This window comes from Scyliorhinus canicula, chromosome 20, assembly GCF_902713615.1.
Source record: "Scyliorhinus canicula chromosome 20, sScyCan1.1, whole genome shotgun sequence".
NCBI lineage: Eukaryota > Metazoa > Chordata > Chondrichthyes > Carcharhiniformes > Scyliorhinidae > Scyliorhinus > Scyliorhinus canicula.
The window spans coordinates 1,162,138-1,175,507 of NC_052165.1; the positions used below are offsets into that span (position 1 = coordinate 1,162,138).

The following is a 13,370-nucleotide window of genomic DNA, read 5'->3' on the forward strand; positions in this document are numbered from 1 at the left end:
CCTAACCCGTCTATATCCCTCTGTCGGCTCTGTCACCCTCACCACTCGCCTTCCCACCTATTTTTGTGTCACCAGCAAACTTGGCAATAGTACGTTCACTTCCCTCGCTAACGTCATTAATATCTATTGTGAACTCCAAAAATCGCGAGTCCCCACAATGGTTTGACCCTGGATCCAACCACCCTCGACACCGTCCCCGCCACCTCCTTCCAGAATTCTTCCAGTGCTGGGCATGCCCAGAACATATGGGCGTGGTTCGCTGGACTCACCAAACATCTGGTGCACCTATCCTCACCCCCAAAGAACCTACTCATCCGAGTCACAGACATGTGGGCCCGGTGCAGCACCTTAAATTGGATGAGGCTAAGCCTCGCACATGAGGAGGAAGAGTTGACGCATTTGGAGTATTGCGTACAGTTCTGGTCGCCTCATTATAGGAAGGACGTGGAAGCTTTGGAACGGGTGCAGAGGAGATTTACCAGGATGTTGCCTGGTATGGAGGGAAAATCTTATGAGGAAAGGCTGATGGACTTGAGGTTGTTTTCATTAGAGAGAAGAAGGTTAAGAGGTGACTTAATAGAGGCATACAAAATGATCAGAGGATTAGATAGGGTGGACAGCGAGAGCCTTCTCCCGCGGATGGAGGTGGCTAGCACGAGGGGACATAGCCTTAAATTGAGGGGTAATAGATATAGGACAGAGGTCAGAGGTGGGTTTTTTACGCAAAGAGTGGTGAGGCCGTGGAATGCCCTACCTGCAACAGTAGTGAACACGCCAACATTGAGGGCATTTAAAAATTTATTGGATAAGCATATGGATGATAAGGGCATAGTGTAGGTTAGATGGCCTTTAGATTTTTTTTTCCATGTCGGTGCAACATCGTGGGCCGAAGGGCCTGTACTGCGCTGTATCGTTCTATGTTCTATGTTCTAAGGCATCCGCCCAAGTCCCGTCCTCTATCTGCTCCCCGAGTTCCTCCTTCCATTTAGCCTTCAGCTCCTCCACTGACGACTCCTCCACCTCCTGCATTACCTTATAGATGTCAGACACCTTCCCCTCTCCGACCCACACCCCCGAAAGCACTCTGTCCATCGTCCCCCGCGAGGGCAGCAGAGGGAATCCCTCTACCTGTCGCCTAGCAAACGCCTTTACCTGCAAGTATCTGAACATGTTCCCTTGGGGAAGCCCAAATTTATCTAGGCCGGTGTCCTGGCCTTTGCGTCCCTAGTAGCCCGATGAAGGATCTTGCTGCAGTGGAAGGTTGCGAGGCTCCCAAATGTGGAGACCTGGATCAGTGACATGGCGGGATTTATAAAATTGGAAAGGGTCAAATTTACCCTGAGAGGATCAATACAAGGGTTCTATAAACGATGGCAGCCTTTTCTGGACTTCCTGGCTCAAAGATAGGTATCTTGGTCAATAGCAGCAGCAACCCGGGGGGTTTGGGGGGGGCGGTGGTAAGGGGGGGTGTTCCTTATTGTAGTTTCTATTATGGAACTTAATATTGTGTTAATTTGCATTGTTGTTAAAATGCTGTGTTGTTCATGGAGGTGGGGCGAATGTTTATGATTGTGAATATTATTGTTATTTTTGGTATTTTATTATGGTTCGTTGTCGTATAAATTCAAAATTTTTCAATAAAAATTAGTTTTTAAAAAAATATATCTATTGTGAACAATTGTGACCCCAGCACTGATCCCTGTGACACTCCACTAATTACAGGTTCCCATCCTGAAAATGCCCCTCTTATCCCAACTTTGTCTTTCGCGCAGTGGGTTAGTCCTGCTGCCTCACGGCGCCGAGGTCCCAGGTTCGATCCTGGCTCTGGGTCACTGCCTGTGTGGAGTTTGCACATTCTCCCCGTGTCTGCGTGGGTTTCACCCCCACAACCCAAAAATGTGCAGGGTAGGTGGATTGAACGCGCTAAATTGCCCCTTAATTGGAAAAATTAATTGGGTACTCTAAATTTATTTAAAAAAAACAAAATACTTTGTCTTCTTTCAATTAGCCAATCCTTTATCTATGCTAATATACTAACTCCAACACCTTGGTGCCTTATCGAACCCGCTCCTGAGTTTCCGCTCGCATTTGTAATATCATTTTCCCTCTATTTCCATTTTTTATTCACCACTGTCTCTCATTAGCTGTTGAAAGAAATGATGTGGAGATGCTGGCGTTGGACTGGGGTGGGCACAGTAAAACTCTGACAACATCAGGTGAAAGTCCAACAAGTTTGTTTCGAATCACTAACTTTTGGAGCACTGCTCCTTCCTCAGGTGAATGAGCTGAAAGAAATGAAGAGGAATTGAGGGAAATGCTGAGAGGCTCTGACTGCAATCGCTGCCCACAGGAGGTCACAGTCTAAATCAGGATGGAGGTCGCAATGCCCCTTGTAGCTGAGTCAATACACTTGACAACTGTAGAGGGTCCTCGGATGCTGCAATGTTACATCACAAATAGGAGAACTAATGGTGTAGCTAGTGTTCTAGCAATACAATAATATAATAGCATCATTTGTTTATTGCGTTTCATAGGGAATCTAGATTTCTCTGTGCGGGGAGAACCAAGACATTTCCTCTCCCCCCCACCCCCGGTAAGACAAATTCAAGTGTGTTAAAGTTTGAACGTAAGAGGCGGGATTACTGAGGCATTTTCCATTCATACAATATATTGATTTTGATACAAATGAGCGGTGTCCTCTTTATTTAAGCTTTTCTATGCAGCTCGCCACAGTCAGAGTGGCTTTGATATCCCATCTCTATTCTCTTTCAGATTGAAATGCTGGAACACAAATATGGAGGCCATGTGGTATCTCGCAGGGCTGCCTGCACCATCCAGACAGCATTCCGGCAGTATCAGCTCAGCAAGAACTTTGAAAAGATTCGGAATTCCTTGCTGGAAAGCCGCATGCCCAGGCGTATTTCTCTGCGGAAGGTCAGGTTACAGAACGCCGAGAGTTTAATGGAAGGGTACAACTTTGCAGGAATCCCCCTGGTACGCTCACCATCCTTGCCTGCAAGCATCAGTGGGGCTCTAACTGAGCTTGAGGACTCATTCACAGAGCAGGTTAAATCACTGGCTAAGTCAATCGATGATGCTCTCAGCTCCTGGAGTTTAAAGACAATGTGTTCACTGCAAGATGGCAGCAGTTACCAATTCACAGAGACTTTCAGCAGCGCCTCAATGCAGGATGGAGCAGGGGGTGAGATAGGGAGACCAGGACAAGAAAGCAGTGATGACCAGCTGGAAGATGGCTTGGCAAGAAGTGGAAGCACACTGATGATGGCCTTCAGGGATGTCACCTTCCACATTGAGAACAAAAACATGTCAGTTTCTTCACTGCTGGAATCTACATCAGTTGCCATGGCAAACTGTGAGAATGCTACGTCAGAATCTGAGCAGAATGTTGTGGTTGCAAAAGACATTCAGGGTGGAGGGGAGGAGGAGGAGGACATAGGCTCCCAGAATTCTTCTTCAGACAAGGAACAGATGATCATTCAAAACAATTGTCCTTTCACAGAACTGAATGTCAATATCAACTCAAACGGGGCGGGGGGGAAATTAGTGGGGCAGGGTCAGATGGCAATGCAGACGATCCAGATTGATCATAACAATGGGATCATGCAGGACCATCAGTTGGAATCTAATCGCTTGGACAATGCAGAGCAGCTCAGCAGCAGCAGTACAACATCCATCTCGGCTAAGTCTCCATCAGAAGTCTCTTCAAAGGAGGCGTTACACGCTATGATATTGAGCATGCCAAGGTACCACTGTGAGAACCCAAGTAGCTGCAAGTCACCCACCCTCTCGACTGACACCATCCGCAAACGGCTCTACCGAATCGGCCTCAATCTTTTCAACGTGTAAGTAAACAACAACATCAATATGCAAGGTTCGCTTGAGTGAAGGAAATGATTAATAATATTGTCCATTTGTGAGGCCGCCCTCCAGGGTAAGGTTCCTACAACCTCCTGAATTGGCAAAACTGCTGAAAGAATTGAGGTTTGTACAATTTGTACTTTGTTAGAAACTCTGATTGAATGTATGCCTTTGAAATCTGCATGGACTTTCTGACACACGCAGGTCAGACAGGGGTGAAACGTGAAGCCTGGGAAATAGCCTGAAATCAGTTGAAGCTCCGCGATTGGTTAATCAACAGGCTGGAGGACCCAGGGTCTCTCTGACTGACCCTCTGATTTGGCTCCTGTTTCCTCCCCTCTGCTATCAAAGATGCCTGTGACATGCCCATGGAAGCATTCAGCAAGGTTGGAGTAACTCCATTGATCTTTGTACTCTGGTGGTGTCTTTCCTGGTGAGCATTGACCCCGGATGTCACCCCTGAGTATTGTCATCCGCCTGCTCTTCTTCTGTTTTTTTTTCTTTTTAACCTTCATAATTTTTCTGTGTTTAATACAGCTGTGAAAATGTTATGTACATTATTACCTTTATAAGATTTAATATTGATGACAGGGTCTGATTTTACTGGACATTGTCTTATTCTCATCTATATTTTTCTGGTAGATTTATTGCGTTAAAATGGCTGCATCTTATTTTTCTTCACTTCATTTAGCATAATTTTGTGACAATCCCCAAGATCTACATGAAATATGGAATGATACCATTGAATTTCCCTATGCAATCATACACCATTGAATCACGCTTTGGTTTGATACACCATTGAATTCCCGTTTGGAATGACACACCAGTTAATTCCTCTTTAATATTTATATTGGTTCCTTTGAGTTGCCTCTGTTGACAGTGTATATAGTTTACAGGTGTTAACAAATGTAGGCAGACATTGTTCTAGTGATGCCCTGATGTGATGCCATTGTTACAGAGGCTGAAAGACATCAGCATGTGTATCTTGTCTTATAACATCGAAGAATTATAAATAACCTGGCAGACCACTTTTATGCTTTGTTAGCATTCTAAAAAAACCCTCATCTATGAATCCCGAGTAGGTGAACTGCTCGTATCTCTTTGATGGAGCTGTGGGACTCTGATTGTAGATAAACTATTGTTGTCAGATCTGAAAGTGAGATTGGATGGACAAAGTTCCTCATCCTGTTCTGCCATAAATCCCAAGTACAATAAAGCACAAAATGACTCGAGGCGATATTTTAAACTGTCCAATTTTAGTCAGTCTTAAATTGTAAATTATCATAACATCACAGAAGTGCATATGTTGGACCACAAGACATGTAACCATTTCAAATTGCCCGACCTGCTGAGCATTTCCAGAAAGTTTTCTATCTGCTTGTAAGGAGCTATTGTAAACTAACCTCCAGTTTAACTAAATGGTGATAAAATGAAAGAAGATTCACATTTTGTATGAAGCATTGACTGCAGATTCCGCAGTGCACGCTGAAGGTATGACTGAATATGAGCATTGTGTCTATACTGGCACTAACCTGTTAGTGTGCGATTAGCTGCTCTGCAGTCGGCTACATAGAAATTCTGAGGTGACTTGTTTGAGGCAAATCAGAATAACTTTAAACCAGCACACAAATTATGAAAATGTTTCGCACAATTTTCCATCCACTGAAGTTGATGAGAGAGAGGAATATGTGTTGGGCTGACAATTGTGATAGCTGTCGACGCCCGGGAAATGTCCCCAAACTGGTTTTACCTTGTATTATACTAAACCCCCATTATTTACTGCTAATAGACTGTCACCACCAATTTGGAACTTGTTTCAATTCACCTTTTAAAACTCCCTTACCACCTGCTCTACATGCAAATGGGTTACCAGGGTGCAGTGCAAATAAAAAGATTCATTTGGCCAACAAAGCGCATAGTGTTAATAAATATGCAGAATCCTGGCACAGAACAACTGTTCAAATAGAGAGCAAGTTAATAAAATATGCAACAAATAGACCTGTCTAATGCAATCAATTTGACAAAGCATTACTGAGCACATGTACAAAACAATCATTCCTAAGCTGCTGTACAATTGATTCATTATATTGTTAAATGCCTCCACAAATACAGGGCGCGATTCTCCGGACTCACGACGGTTCGGAGAATAGCGGGCGTCGGAAATTTTAACGGCGACGTTGTTCCGACGCCCTCCCGCTATTCTCCGAGCCCTGCAAAATGTCGGAGTCGCCATTCCCAACAAACGCCTCCTTCCCGCCCCTGACACGACCAGAATCGCCACTGATAGCCCCCCCCGCTATTCACCGGCCCGGATGGGCCGAAGTCCCGACGTCATGGCGCCCTGTTTGCACGTCGTGAAACACACCTGCTTTTTAAATTCGTCAACCAGTCGGCCTGGCTGACGACAGCTTGGAGGAGGTCAGGGCACCACTCTGCGCACCGCTCAGCGCACCGCTCAGCCCACCGCTCAGCCCACCGCTCAGCGCACCGCTCAGCGCACCGCTCGAGTCTGGCCACAACGGGGAAGGCATCCCTGAGAACGGGAGGGGGTCCAGAGCGGGGGGAGTGGGGGCGACGGGGAGGCAGTGGGGGAGACGGGGGAGGCAGTGGGGGAGACGGGGGAGGCAGTGGGGGAGACGGGGGAGGCAGTGGGGGAGACGGAGGGAGGCAGTGGGGGGAGACGGGGGAGGCAGTGGGGGAGACGGGGAGGCAGTGGGGGAGACGGGGGAGGCAGTGGGGGAGACGGGGGAGGCAGTGGGGGAGACGGGGGAGGCAGTGGGGGAGACGGGGGAGGCAGTGGGGGCGACGGGGGAGGCAGTGGGGGAGACGGGGGAGGCAGTGGGGGGCGACGGGGGAGGCAGTGGGGGAGACGGGGGAGGCAGTGGGGGAGACGGGGGAGGCAGTGGGGGCGACGGGGGAGGCAGTGGGGGGAGACGGGGAGGCAGTGGGGGAGACGGGGAGGCAGTGGGGGAGACGGGGGAGGCAGTGGGGGAGACGGGGGAGGCAGTGGGGGAGACGGGGGAGGCAGTGGGGGAGACGGGGGAGGCAGTGGGGGAGACGGGGGAGGCAGTGGGGAGACGGGGGAGGCAGGTGGGGGAGACGGGGGAGGCAGTGGGGGAGACGGGGGAGGCAGTGGGGGAGACGGGGGAGGCAGTGGGGGAGACGGGGGAGGCAGTGGGGGAGACGGGGGAGGCAGTGGGGGAGACGGGGGAGGCAGTGGGGAGACGGGGGAGGGCAGTGGGGGAGACGGGGGAGGCAGTGGGGGGCGACGGAGAGGGCAGTGGGGGACACGTGGGGGCAGTGGGGTGGCGCCGGGGGAGGCAGGTGGGGGAGACGGGGTGGGAGGGCAGTGGGGGCGACGGGGAGGCAGTGGGGGCGACGGATGGGCGGCAGTGGGGGCAGCGGAGGGGGCAGTGGGGGGGAGACGGCGGGGGGCAGTGGGGGAGACGGGGGAGGCAGTGGGGGGAGACGGGGGAGGCAGTGGGGGGACGGGGGAGGCAGTGGGGGAGACGGGGGGGCAGGGGGAGGCAGTGGGGGGGGAGACGGGGCAGTGGGGGAGAGGGGGGGCAGTGGGGGGGGGGGGGCAGTGGGGGGGGGGGGCAGTGGGGGGGGGGGGGGGGGGGGGACGGGGGGGCAGGGGGGCGGGGGGGCAGTGGGGGGGGGGGGGCAGTGGGGGGCGGAGGGGGGCAGTGGGGGAGACGGGGGAGGCAGTGGGGGCGACGGGGGAGGCAGTGGGGGCGACGGGGGAGGCAGTGGGGGAGACGGGGGAGGCAGTGGGGGAGACGGAGGGGGCAGTGGGGGAGACGGAGGGGGCAGTGGGGGGGCGATGGGGGAGGCAGTGGGGGAGACGGGGGAGGCAGTGGGGGGGAGACAGGGGGCAGTGGGGGCGACGGGGGAGGCAGTGGGGGAGACGGGGGAGGCAGTGGGGGGCGACGGAGGGGGGGGGTTAGGTAGAGAGTGAGCCGTCCAAGCCCGTAACAAAATGTCTGCCACCATGCCATGGTGTGCAGGTGACGAAGACACGGCCGCTGGTTCCCCTGTGGCTTCCGGCCACAGGCCACTGACGCACCCGTGAGGAGGCCATAGTTTACTGGCCGTTGGATGCAGAAAGTGACCAGGGGTTAGGCTGACCGCGTGTCAGCAGCGCGACCAGGCCACCGGGACACACAGGTATCCCGTGGCTGGCGGCTGCCGAGGTGTCGACTAACCTCCGTCTAACATGTCCCGTTTCTCTGCCCCCCACCACCCTTCTGTAGGTTAGCACGATGTATAGGAACAGAACGGCTATGTTCTGCGCAGTGGTTGGGGCCGCTGTACTGCATTTGGCGATGCAGCAGCATCCACAGCCACAACCCGCAGTGGATGCAGGGCCTGCTGCAGCAGCAGAGGGAAGGGCCGAGGAGTTGCCAGTCGTCGAGCAGCATGGGGAGGAGGAGGAGGAGGGGGAGGAGGGAGAGAGTGAGGGTGCAGCCACGGCGCCAGAGGCGACGACCAAAGGCCGAGGGTGTACCGTGTCCGGGTCTCTTTCCTAACAATGACGGACATCACCTGCAGGAGGAGACTCCGGCTGAGTAGGCAGACGGTGATACATATCTGCCAACTCCTGTCGCACCGCGCCCCACGTGGAACGGGGGGAGGACACGCGATCCCGGTTGCCATCAAGGTGACGGTCGCTCTGAACTTCTATGCTACCGGCTCCTTCCAGTCTCCGAGCGGGGACGTCTCCGGGATCTCCCAGTCATCGGTGCACAGGTGCATCCGGGATGTGACCGACGCCCTCTATGCCATCGCGGACCGCTACATCACCTTTCCCGAGGACCAAGCAAGTCAAGACTCACGAGCTCGTGGATTTGCCAGAGTGGCCGGGATACCGATGGTGCAGGGGGCAATCGATTGTGTTCACGTCCCCATGCGCCCGCCTGCAGGGGACAGGGAGGTGTTCACAAACAGAAGGGGGACATACTCCATGAATGTCCAGGTGGTATGCGACCCCCACATGAGGATCATGAACGTCTGTGCAAGGTTCCCAGGGAGTGTGCATGACTCCTACATACTGGCGCAGTCGTTCATCCCTGCGATGTTTGAGGGACGTCCCCCCCGGCTGAGGGGCTGGTTGCTAGGCGACAGGGGTTATCCGCTGAGATCTTGGCTGATGACGCCTATACGGAGGCCTCAGACAATGCGGAAACACGATACAACGAGGCCCATGCAGCAACCAGGGGTGTGGTGGAGCGCTGCCTTGGCCTCCTGAAGATGAGATTCAGGTGCCTGGACCGCTCCGGAGGGGCCCTGCAGTACCAGGCCGACAGCGTCGCTCGCATTGTAGTGGTCTGCTGTGCGCTGCACAACATCGCGATGCAGAGGGGAGATGACCTGTTGCAGGAGGCGGAGGGAGAAGCTAGTGGCAGTGGTGCCAGCACAGAGGAGGAGGAGGGGGAGAGGAGGAGGAGGAGGAGGAGGAGGAAGAGGAGGAGGAGGAGGAGGAGGAGGCGAGGGAGGAGGAGGAGGAGGAGGAGGCTGGCGGAGTGGTGGGCGCAGCACGCAGACACGACCCAGGTGCTGGTGATGTCCAGGAGGCGGCACGACGGACCCGGCGAGGACGGCGGGCACGCGACGCCCTGGTGGCAGCACGGTTCATGCATCGCATGTGACGTCCCCGATGAACACCAAACCACCACCTGCATCGCTAGTCATGCAGAGGGTCACCACACAACTGCCACCACCACAACCCCCCCCTCAGTGTACACTGCTCCACTTCGACATGACGCTTATCACTGGGTACAGACGGAATGGCACAACATTGATGGCTGTGTCAGCGGGTGTGATCAGTGCCATGTGGAATGATGACAGCCCGCTCTGCGAAGAGCTGTGAGCTCAGAATCGTTAGAGAGAGTCTGACCCATGGCAATAGCTGAACCATCCACCTTGGTGGCCGCTGAGTTTGTCACTGACACTCCATCACGTGCCCGCGTGGGCTAGCTGTGGGAGGGGGGTAGGGGCAGGGACTGCACACCCGGCACCGAGGTTTCACCACCCGTCACCCCCAGCGACACTCGGTCACCATCACGATTCCTGTGGCTGTGGAACAATCACACGGTATTACAAGTAAGGTGGAACAGTGCGTTTAATATTAACAATTATTTACAGGTGCCCTAGCCCCTATAACTAAACTGTGCCCTTCACCCATGCCAACTTACTCAGTGTCTATCTTAGTTGCCTTACGGGCCCTACCACTACGTCTAAGTGACTCCCCAGATGATACAGCAGGAGTGGAGGAGGATTGCTGCGAATCGCCCCCCTCGATTCGTTTCTCCTTGGCTAAGCGTTTCCTGGGGCGACCCGGCCTTGATGGGCCAGGCTGCTCTGCGGGCGTCCCGGGTGACATTGTGCCACCCTGCTCTGCCTGCTGCCCACCCGATGCACCAGGGATGGGACGGGGGGGAGGCCGAGAATTCCGGGACGTCCCGTGATGGAGTTAATGGGACGGGCCCCGAAACCTCCTCCTCCCTCGGGGAGCCCGGTGGCCCCCGGGCCTCACTTTGGGACAGAGGTGCGAGCGGGGAGGTGCCCCGTCGCACCACCGACACCTGGCGCTGCCAGTCCTGGAGGCCTGCAACGGTATCCACCAGGATCCGAAGGTTTGCAGAGACGGAGTCCAGGGAGTTAGACATTCCCACCAGGGACTGTGCGACCTCAACCTGTGTGTGCACGACGCCATCCAGCACATGTGTCAGGCGGTTGATGGTCTCCGCGACCGACTGCTGGGACTGTGCCATCGACTGCTGGGACTGTGCTATCGACTGCTGGGACTGTGACATGGCGTGCTGTGACTGGGCCATGACCTGCTGAGACTCGGCCAAGGCCCGCAGCGGGCCGGCAATGTCGTTTTGGCTCTGGCACATTGCTGCCTGTGAGAGGGCAACCCTGTCCAGGGCCGAGGATGACGCGTGCACATTAACCCCAACGTCTTGCATAACCTGACCCATTGCCTCCACCGCGGATGCCACCCGTGCGGTGTCGGACTGGGTCTCTGCCATGAGCGGCACCACTCCCTGCTCTTGGACGCGGTTCGACTCCTCTAACAGCGTCTGCAGAGTCAGGAAGGCAGCCCTCCTCCCGCCATTGTTTCCCTGGGTTTCCTGAGGCATCGGCTGTGCGGGTGGGTTGATAAACTCCAGGAACTCAGAAAACGTCTGGGAGCCAGCTGCATCCTGGGCCTGGTCTGGCCTCCGCGAGTCCGGGCCCTCTGTTGCTCCGACCTCCACCTGCTGTACCTGCTCAGCTGTGATGTGCCAACCAGACTGTGCCCCAGGAGACTCATCACTAAATAGGCCCACCGGGGTGTGTATCTCTGGGATGATGGAAGTGGTGGGAGAAAGCAGTGCCGCAAGCCCGACGCTCTCAATGGTTAGGTCCTCGTCCAGGGTGTGGGGCTGCTCAGCGACAGGAGGGTTGTCCCTGGCCATTTCTGGTGGTAGTGGACTTCGAACCCTCTGTGCGTCCTGGTCCGCAGATTGGGTTGGGGCGGATGGGGCTGCCCGCTGATCGGGCACCCTGTGTTGTGAGGCCCCGGGTGAGGTGGCGGCAGATTCCTGTCTCCGTCTGGAGGCAGACGGCCCTGGTCGTTCGGCATCACGTCCTAGGGAAGAGAATGAGTCGGGTTATTTCGATTTGCTCGGCAGGCCGCTGGACGGTCCCAGTGGGCAGGGTGTGTGAAGGGACAGAGGATGGGGGAGGTGTCCCAGTGGGCAGGGTGTGTGAAGGGACAGAGGATGGGGGAGGTGTCCCAGTGGGCAGGGTTTGTGAAGGGACAGAGGATGGGGGAGGTGTCCCAGTGGGCAGGGTTTGTGAAGGGACAGAGGATGGGGGAGGTGTCCCAGTGGGCAGGGTGTGAAGGGACAGAGGATGGGGGAGGTGTCCCAGTGGGCAGGGTGTGTGAAGGGACAGAGGATGGGGGAGGTGTCCCAGTGGGCAGGGTTTGTGAAGGGACAGAGGATGGGGGAGGTGTCCCAGTGGGCAGGGTTTGTGAAGGGACAGAGGATGGGGGAGGTGTCCCAGTGGGCAGGGTGTGTGAAGGGACAGAGGATGGGGGAGGTGTCCCAGTGGGCAGGGTTTGTGAAGGGACAGAGGATGGGGGAGGTGTCCCAGTGGGCAGGGTGTGTGAAGGGACAGAGGATGGGGGAGGTGTCCCAGTGGGCAGGGTGTGTGAAGGGACAGAGGATGGGGGAGGGGTGAATGTTTGTCAGGGAGGGTTGTCTCACTTGCTGCAGTTCCGCCAACCTCGCATAGCGCGATATCGCGGCTGGCAGACCCCCCAACAAGGTCCAGGGCCCTCTGTTCAAAGGTGCTGAGGGGGTGCAGGTTGGGCGAACCCCCTCCAGTCTTGTGCCGCTCACGGGTGGTTGTGAGCGGCCTTGGCCTGTTGGGGGAGGGAACATAGGTAGATCATTACAATACGGTAGGTATCAGCAGTCCGTTCTGATACTGGCACAGTTTGGGGGGGGGCAAGTTGTCATAAGACGATTGCATCTCTCCTCGGGGCCAGAGCGCTGGGTCTGCGACAACTTTGTGAACCATCCTCAAATAACTCTGCCCCAATCCCCCTCCCCCCCTCCTGTGCCGGGGGGGGGGGGGGTGCTTAAGTTAAGGGGGAGGGATGGTTGTGACTAGGGGGCACCCTCATGGCACTTACCCTGGCAGACCTGGTGAGGTCGTGTAGCTTCTTCCTACATTGCTCAGCTGAGCGAAGGGTCTGCCCCACAGCACTGACGGCAGCAGCCACGTCACGCCAGGCCTGGCGTTCCGCGCTGGCAGGTTGGCGATGCCCTCTCCGCGGGCGGATGATGCCCCTCCTCTGCTCCACGGCATCGAGCAGCGCCTCGACGTCAGCATCTACAAAGCAAGAAGCAGCTCTCCTCGGCTCCGACATCCTGCCCGACAGATTCTGTGGTCGCCCGCGCCTTTTTACGACGTCGGGCGGCGTCACGTGGGCGCGATCGTGTCGTCGCCGCATTCCGTCATCATCACGCACGTAATTGACGCGGCCGCGCTACTAGCCCATTTCCAGGAAGTGAATCCGTCGGGAAATGAAGCCTTCGCGACCGTCGTAAAACGCTCCCGATTTTTACGACGGTTTTACAATTTTCCGGGGGTGCGGAGAATTTCGCCCACTGTTTTATTTCTAACATCACAATATTGGATTGTTTTGCTTTTTTCCCTTTTTATAAAAATTGAAACAGCAGATCAATTAAGCAGACTCTTCTATGTTTCAAAGTTACTCTGCTTAATAAGAAGTCTTACAACACCAGGTTAAAGTCCAACAGGTTTGTTTCAAACACGAGCTTTCAGAGCACTGCTCCTTCCTCAGGTGAATGAAGAGGTATGTTCCAGAAACATATATACAGACAAAGTCAAAGATGCCAGACAATGCTTGGAATGCGAGCATTTGCAAGTAATTTAGTCTTTACAGATCCAGAGATAGGGGTAACCCC

General features: G+C 54.9%; 1 protein-coding gene across 3 annotated transcripts in view; it reads left to right on the forward strand.

Moving 5' to 3' along the window:
- The window catches only part of LOC119955311 (IQ motif and SEC7 domain-containing protein 3-like), a 662,877-nt gene that overhangs the window by 439,012 nt on the left and 210,495 nt on the right, over nucleotides 1-13,370 (forward strand). For all 3 annotated transcript variants that reach the window (XM_038781397.1, XM_038781396.1, XM_038781398.1), the window contains exon 4: nucleotides 2,773-3,863. In XM_038781397.1, the coding sequence (XP_038637325.1) occupies nucleotides 2,773-3,863 (1,091 nt within the window). The remainder of the gene's footprint in view (nucleotides 1-2,772; nucleotides 3,864-13,370) is intronic.